The sequence below is a fragment of the Pinus tabuliformis genome, chromosome 9, assembly GCF_031772625.1.
Source record: "Pinus tabuliformis cultivar Carrire ecotype Pingquan chromosome 9, CPIR1, whole genome shotgun sequence".
In the NCBI taxonomy this organism is placed as follows: Eukaryota; Viridiplantae; Streptophyta; class Pinopsida; order Pinales; family Pinaceae; genus Pinus; species Pinus tabuliformis.
The window spans coordinates 1674869172-1674877897 of NC_142307.1; the positions used below are offsets into that span (position 1 = coordinate 1674869172).

At 40.1% G+C, this 8726-nt stretch overlaps 1 protein-coding gene across 1 annotated transcript; it reads right to left on the minus strand.

The window, feature by feature from the left end:
• Positions 1 to 2445: 2445 nt before the first annotated feature.
• LOC149155321 (uncharacterized) lies at positions 2446 to 3893 on the minus strand. Its single transcript, XM_089445318.1, has 2 exons — positions 2965 to 3893; positions 2446 to 2819 (listed from the first exon to the last, which is right to left on the minus strand). Exon 1 carries the CDS (start codon positions 3659 to 3661, stop codon positions 2966 to 2968), a length of 696 nt encoding a protein of 231 aa, XP_089301444.1. The 5' UTR covers positions 3662 to 3893; the 3' UTR covers positions 2446 to 2819; position 2965.
• Between the last annotated feature and the right edge of the window lie 4833 nt (positions 3894 to 8726).

Genomic DNA, 8726 nt, shown 5'->3' on the forward strand with positions numbered 1-8726 from the left:
GAGATCCATCACTTGCACTAAATCTTGTTGAGTTGTATCTAGACCTCCTTGGGGCTTACTCAAAGCATTGCTAGAAGACTATAAGGAAATGTTTGATCAAGTCATGACTTGGTTTTGAGCCCAAATTTGACAACAATGGTTGTCTAGTTGTTTAGGGTTTATCAGTTATGTATGGTGCTTGAGCAGAGCCATTGGGACAAGGTTTTTGGCAGAGTTATGTATGCTCAGTCTGCCAGTGGGAATTGACAAAATTAGCAGATTATTGTTGATATTCTTATGTTTATAATGAACATAGGTGTATGCAATCTGAAAATATATGAAATGCGGTCCATTGTCATGAATTTAACATGAGATCTTTTTGAGCAAGTGGTGGCTCACTGTGCAGAGTGGCAGGGTCGTGCAAGGCAAAGATTGGAGTCTCATTCAAGTGACAGCTTGAGAACATTTCAAGGCGGCAGGTTGGCGCTAGAGCAGGGTGGCGCCTGTGCAAGTGTTGGAGCATCTTTTTTAGTTGGAGATAATAAAATCGTTGTGTTGGAGCATCCTTCCACTTGGCACCGGCAATTCAGGGAATTGGAGGCAGGCATTTCAAGGCGGCAGGTTGGCGCTAGAGCAGGGTGGCGCCTGTGCAAGTGTTGGAGCATCTTTTTTAGTTGGAGATAATAAAATCGTTGTGTTGGAGCATCCTTCCACTTGGCACCGGCAATTCAGGGAATTGGAGTTTCCTTGCCTGTAAATCAAGGGGTTGGAGCCTCCTTTAGTGGGCGCTGAAAATCTTGCAAATTGGAGCTTCCTCTTAATGTAATCATTAAAGACCTATAGTAAGTGTTTGATGGTTTTTCTATCGGAAAGGTTTCCACCTAAAAATATCGTGTACGTCCTCTGATGATTGTTCATTGTTGAATGGTGTCACTCATTTATGTTTTGGTCTTAATGATAATGATAATTAATGCTCTGCGATGTTAAAATTAACTAATTGAAGTGAAATGTTGATTCACCCGCACCACCCTTTTTTGTATTTCCAACAATTATTGCGGAAACCTAGTCATAACGTCGAAAATTGTAGAATTTGTGCCACTGAATTATTAAAAGGGGCATAGAAAACAGGTGAAAGTAGAATGACTATCCATGCGCTGGAAATAGCTTTGAAGTAGTTGATATTGTGAACCCTCCTAGTTGTAAACATTATGAAGAATGATACTTAATCCACTAGAACAACACAAATAGTTGCTTAAATGGAATGTGAAGATGTATCATGAGTGCTCTAATTCTCTCCTCTTTGTAAGGTAACAATTGATTTTCAAGGCTTCATAAAATGATAACATCAACCGGACATTCTGACAATTAAATTGATGCCAGGTATATACTGAAATATTAATATAATATAAAAAAAGACACCCAAAAATTGTTTTAACCAAGTAGTAAATAGATCAAGTTGAAAGATAAATAAACAGGACAACCTGCATTCATTGAAGTGTATGGCCCTCAAGTGACACCCCATATGTCATCATTGCTTACTGCCCAGAAGACTTCAACCAATAGAATTGTGTAGGTCAAACCTCTGAATGGAAGATATATTTTAAAAAAGAAAAGGGTTTTTATTGTTGAAACCAGGGTCATACTGATTACAATTTTATTGTTTACTTGACAGATTTATTAAGAGCAAAAGAGGGCCAAAAGTAGTATTACCATTCATGGACTTTACATGGTGAAAAGCCTCAAAACATAATATTAAGAGGATTGATGCTTCAAACTGATTGATGATAATGTCAATCTAATGGAATTACCAAGTTTTCCAACTTCAATTTGCAAATGGCCACAAATAGTTAAGTATCATAATTTTCTTTTAAATCTAATATTTTCAGCTTAATGCAATAATTTTCTATTAATTAATTTATCACAATCATAAATTCTTAGAAATTGGCAACTGGCAACCATATTATTTAAGATGAGTATGACCAAACCTTTCCGTTAGAACCTTTTGCAATTCTTTATATTAATTTGCTCGTTGATGTGTTTTTTTATTTTTTTCTGGTGCCGTTTTCAGTTGTTGCGTCTCCTACTTTGTGTTGGCAATCAATTTCTTTAGGATGAAATATATTTATGTGAAATCCTTTGGGGGTATCCATAAATCATTTACATTATTTGGAGTAAATGAGAACAAATAGAACGTGTACTCTGATCAATGAAACCATATGAAACGTTCAGTAACGGTCAAGATAGTATAACTGTCCACGTACAAGCCAGTTATGACATTCCTGTCTGGAGCTTAAAGTTCGCCTTGTGTGATGCCTTTAGCATGTTCAACTAATTGCAGTGTTCGCATCGATTTTTAATGAACTTACCATTAAAAAAAAAATCTAAATATCAGTACCTGACAAAAACATCGGTATAGCTAAATGTTAAATTGCCTTCCAACGTGAGTACCATGTACAAACACTGATATGATTTCTTAGGGAATCCCTTTTATATGCATTGTTCTTTATTGATCAATTCCAAAAAAATGTGCCAATCACTGATCAAGCCTACAAGTATTGATTAAACCTTTTGACCAAATAAGCATTTGAAGATAGCTCGCAGATTGAACAATCTGACAATCGGAAGTGCAATGCTAATCTCAGTAACATGAATTACAGCAAAGTGAATGCAGAAGCCAAGTGAATGCTCCATGCAAACATAAAATTCTTTCTTGCAACAAATTGACATGTTAGATGATTTCTCATTATACACTCGTGACTTCTTTTCCGAATTTTAATTTTAAAAAAATGAACTTGGAGAAACACAACTCCCATAAAAGAATCTATACATTACATTAAATCCTGGAGACACAGGAAGACATAGAGGCATCAGAATATGAAAGACGCTGAATACCGCTCGTAAAATTGCATTTAAATTACAACTAAAAACATATCATGAATTCTCTTGGAAGTAGGAACAAATAGATTATAGTGAGCAGTTTGATACCTCAAAGGCGAACAGGCCAGCCATAATTTTGAAACGTTTTAATCTCCCCACCAAGCCCTGCAGTCACAATTACTAGACCCCAGGCAGCACTTGAAGACTGGTCTTGAATGGTAGTACCGTCTCCAGTTTCATAAAGACTATTTTGGGGTTCAGCAACTGATTGGTTAGATGGACCTTGAAGGCTAAAGGGAGAAAGCTTCTCCTCTGGCCATGTTGCTGAACCTTTAGACAAAGTCTCAGCTGAAAACCCATGATTCAGGCTCGAACGATCCAGGGATGCTCTATGAGAAGCAGAAGAGGCAGTTAAGGTGGCCTGAAGAGAGCCTGACATAGAATCTGAAATAAGAGATGCATCACCTCTAATATTACCTAAGACACTTGCTTTACCATTACATGTCAAAAACACATGCGGCTTCATTGTTTCTGGAACAAACCCTTCACTTCTATCCCTAACCCTCGCTCCTTCCAAAATGTTGGCATTTCCATCAGCACTACTGCTCCGAGCCTCTGAATTGCCTGATGTTGATAAATAAGAAGCACTCTGCATACTAGCTTCCAAGCTTCGACAAATTGCCACTTGCTGAAAGGACCCACTCTTTCGTCCAGTACTCAGTGTCCCTTGCAACAGCAGTTCAGGATTGCGCCTCTGACCAGGCATTAAATCACACTGACGTGATACAAGAGGTTCCGGCTTCATACCAGACCAAGGAATTGCAACTGACACGCTCCGAGAAGGGAAATACTCATAAGCCCGACAGACTCCTTGGTTTCTAGCAGCTGGAGTGTTTGGAGAGTCATAATTCCAAATATACACATATGAATCTTCACTTGCAGATATGACATATTTCCCATTTGCGGTAAATGAGGCAGCTATTTGACTGCTGGTGTTTCGAAAACCTGAAAAAACAGACCCAGAGCAAAATATAATATCATATTATAGCTCCAAATATTTTGTTTTGCAGTTTATTTCACTCTAGAGCAAGAAAAACATGATTACCAACTTGTCACCATACTTTTGACAGCCGATCACATAAAACATGTAGAGGAACATTTCCACAGATTCTAAGCTATTTTCAAAGAGGATCTACATGAAATTTCCCAACCCCAAACAAAGACAACCTCAATTAATGTATGGTGTAATCCTTCCAACTCTTAATTTTATTAGGTTGCCACGAAAATAAATTTTGAAGAAAGATCCATCAGATATTTTTATATTACCCTGTGTACAAATTAAGTAGATTGCTTGGTCAAGAGTATAAATTCGTCCATTTGGAAAGTTCTGATCAAACAGAAGTTAGAACACATACAAGACCACTCTATACAAAAACCAATTAATTTCTATAACACCTAATCATTTGTGCAGTTGGAAAAATACAGGTGTTATAATGCTGTTCAGTGCGGAGGAATTTGTAAGCAAGCGAGGAAGAGATCTCCATCAGGGATCATGCTTCTGGATTTTGCTCCCCAAATTCAGGTTGGACAAACCATCTTGTTAACAGTTAGTTTCTTTGCCTCAGCATCTGGTAGGTTAAGCCCCTTCTCACCATGCTTCTATGTTAATAAGCATCCCTTGTTAGACTTTGGGACCTGTTGCAGTCCCTGCACAGTAGTAGTGCTGCAGCTGCAAGAAGTTTCTCTCTTCTAACACAGACCAGGTTATATTTTCAGCCATTGCTTCAAAAATGTGTTGCAGGTGTTACTTCAAATGTGTTGTGGATGTCCCCATGCTAGCTAATATGTTCAATTATAAATCATCCAGTGTTGCCAATCTAACAAACGAAATGTGTTGGGGATGTCCCCATGCTAGCTAATGTTCAATTATAAATCATCCAATGTTGCCAATCTAACAAACAAACCATCTTGCAAACATTTAGGTGAATAGCTTAATTGGACTATAACATTTGCTGTCATTCACAAGCCACGCAGGATAGTTGCAATGATTTTCAGTTTTCATTACTCCATCACACTGCATATTTGGAGACTGATGATGACCAATAGCCCTTCATGAACACATACATTCAGTTTGTTTTCAGCTACCTACATGTTGAAAAAGTGTACCAAGGAGGTGTTTCTTAGTGTTATTTCCCTAAGCCTAGGAACTCAAAGTGTACCCTCCTTTTTAGTGTGACTTTATGATTAAAAAGTCCATGGTACAAAACGTTATTAAAGTGGCAACTGAGGCTCAATGAAGGGGGAGACATGAGAGGGGGTCAATGGAAGATTAGATCTCCACCCTTGATCAAGGAGAGCTGAGATTTAATCTCAACACTTGATGCTAGGTATAGAACTTCTCATCATTATGAGACTAAAAAAGAGGAGAAAGGCAAAGAGCGGATTCATTCTTCATGTGCAAGCGTTGGAGAAGAGGCTGAGATAGCCATTTGCTGGAGGGAACGAGTTGCGGCAACAAGAGAGCTAACACACATTCCTAGGCAGACTTGTGGCACACATACCGAGGTGACACAGCAAGTTTAGCAGCCTGACTTTCTATCAGAGACTCAGGTGAGATTCTTGAGGGGATGGGAGCAGAGACTCAGGATGATTTTCGAGAAGGTGAAGCACAGACAGAAGCACGCATTTCCAGGAAGAAAACTCAGACAGCCTGAATTTCAAGGAGAATATTCTGGGGAGAGGGCATGAAATCGAGGAGTTAAACTCAGTCTGACAGCGCATATTTTGAGGGAAGAAACTGCTATCAGAGGCACAAAATTCAAGGCTGTGATGTTAGCCTCTTGCACAAATTTCAGGGTCTGAAAGTCTAAACAGAGGCGCACATTTCAAGGAAGGGATGCTGAACAGAGGCTTGAGTTTCTAGACAGTTGCACAAATTTCTAGAAGCTGACAAAAACTTCAAGGGGAGAGATAAGTCCCCGTGTATTTAATGTTGTGTAAATTTCTCTGGGATAAAAAAGTACTGGTTTCCCTTTGGCATTTTTCTGTTAGAAATTGTGGCAAGAAAGGCTAAATTTGACTTGTGCCTTAGTCAAATTTAGTAATTCGATTTTCCACATCAGCGGGATGACTTGGATGGCAGTTAACTTGTGTGACATGGCACTTGTCTGTTACTTTTTCGTAGCATCGGAAGTGCTCTAGCCTTAAAAATTGGTGGAGAGGCTAAGGCACATAAGTTATAAAGAACCCAGAAACCGTTTGGTGAAATTCCACCCAGATTGTATTTTATTAAAATAATTAATATTTTTAATGGAGTTCCTAAGTCTAAACTTAGGGAAATTAAAATATTAATGGGTATTAATCAAAATATGGTTGAGAATGATCTAAAAGGCGGATCAAGTCATGTTTTAATCTTAACCGCTGATTAGAGACTTAATATCGGCCATTGAAGACTCAACAGGGAAAGTATAAAATGGAGGCTTGGGGTTCATTTGGAAACACACACAGAGAGATTGAGGAAATCAATTTTCTGAGGTGAGAAGTTCTCAGGAGGAAAATCGATTGGGGAGATCTTGCAACTGAGGACAGTGAGAATCCAGGAAAAGGAATTCCTGAAGAATACTAAAGAGAGAAGGAGAGAGCTTGCAGAGAAGCAGCACAAAAGCCGGGAGAGCTGACGCAGAAAAGCTATCTGTCACGCAGAATCCAAAACTGTCGGGAACTACCAAGAACCCCTGGAACTGTCGGGAACTACCAGGAAATGTCGGGATAGTCAGGAGAGCTAACGTAGAGGGCAGAGAAGGTGACGCACAACCTGAAAGGTTGACACATGGCCAACGCAGAAATAGCCGAGGTTAGCCAGTGTTGTGCCGGATCAGCTGGAATTCTACCAGGTGAAGTGAGGTAAAACTCACTCAGATTTTTCGCCAGTATATTCTCTGTAAAGAATTGCTAGATGAGCATCCTAGATTTGTATTCAGATATTTCTCCTGCATAATAATAAACCCTCAAAACTATTGCACCGGTTTTCCCGCATTGGGTTTTTCCAGGGAATATTGTGTCCAAAAATTAGTGTGTCCTATGTATCTTGTTCTTTGCTCTGTTTTTTGTTTCATGAGATCAAATGTTTAATTAGTGTAGGCTGCAAAAGTAATTTGCTTTAGTATTCAGAAGAATAACTTGATGAATGTAATTTAAAATCATGTAGGTGAAGTAGATTCAGATTCGCTGCAATAGGGTTTCCTTCGAGTCTAGGAATTTTCACATGGAATCAAAGCATTGATTTTGAAACAAGAAGAGAAAATTCAGTGTTGAGCAGTGAGGCCAAAAACTGCACTTGCAACAATTCGAATCCCCTTGAAGGGAATGAACAGTGCTTGTCGGGAAGCAAATCCGAGGAAATCTCTCTAAGTGAGACGACAAAGAGGTACAATTTCCAGTTCAGGTGTTTTCAAAAGCAAAGGGAGTGACGTAGACCCTCAACGCAGTGCTTGAAGGGCGCAATTTTTGTCGGGGCAGAAATTCGTTGGAAAAGAACGAAGACACATAGAAGGGGAATTTTCTCCTCAGGGAACTTTCTGCCAAAAAGTTTGAATTTCTCACTTGCTAAGCAGTGACTAGAGGAGTCAGTTCAACAATTGGATGAGATGGCATCGCATGGGTTCAGAGATCAGGACAGGTTGGTCGATGCCTCCAACTATGTCAAATGGAAAACCAAAATCTTAGTTGTTCTCGAGGAATATGAACTCGAGGCCTACGTCAAAAGTGTTGTAGTTGTTCCTATTGACAACGATCAAAAGAAGAAGTACAAGGTCGAGCAAGGGAAGGAAAAGAGGCTCATTCTTGATGGAGTTCGAGGTCATGTGGTCTCACATTTGCAGGGCAAGGATACAGCCCGAGAGATGTGGGAACCCTTGTCTTCTTTGTATAAAGGCTCTTCCAAATAGCGGAAGATGTATTTAGAACAGAAGTTGCAGCGGACTTTGATGAGGAGAAGGTGTGAACCTCTATCTTCAGCGTCTTCAGACAGGAGGGACCAGCTTGCTGCAACTCCTCAACCAACCGTGATGGTGAGGATAGCCCTTAATGGAGTCTCAGATGAATGGAAAGTTTCGTCCAAAGCATATTGGGCAAGGAAAAACTACCTTCATGGGACGAGATGTGGGCGGCTCTTCAACAAGAGGAGTTAAAGAGAGACCCATGAAGGTCAACCTCAATGTCAGTAGTGAGAGTGGCACAAAGACAAGGAGGAGGAGAGAACGCAGCCTTAGCATCAAAGGGACCGCAGAAGACGAAGCGGAAGGACATTTCGAAGGTGAAATGCTCCAGTTGTGGCGAGTTGGGCCACTATGCATCCCAGTGTCCTTTGAAGAAAAATCCCAGTGTCAAGAAAAAGGATGAGAAACATGATCCTAAGGTTGCTTCGGCAAAGATTGACGAGGATGAATTTGCCATGAGTGCCCACGCATCTCCAGTCGAGAGATGGGGCAATATTGAGTTGTAGTCAGGTAGACTACATGTGCGCAATATCCTTGAGGAGTCCACCTCTTGGATCAATTCCTTGCTACGGGAGCCCAAGATTCAGCAGTAGCGAGTTGGACTTATTATCAAATGACGCAATGGAGTGTTTGGAGGACAGATGTGGTAGCTAGGGACCAGAGACTGATCAGCGCAGGGCAAGGTTGGCAGTAGTACAGTTGGCACAGTGCAGGAGTCAGCAGCAATGCAATTGGCACAGTGCAGAAGTCAGCAGCAACGCAGAAGATTCAGAGGGTCATAATCAACAATAGTCAGATTCCACCATTCATTATATTATGTTGAACACAATTAAGTCCAACTAATTTTAGATGTTTTCCAGTTGCTTCTCTCAG

Coding starts and splice junctions, on each gene's coding strand:
- LOC149155321 (XM_089445318.1), bottom strand. CDS start 3,661: ATGAAGCCGGAACCTCTTGTATCACGTCAGTGTGATTTAATGCCTGGT.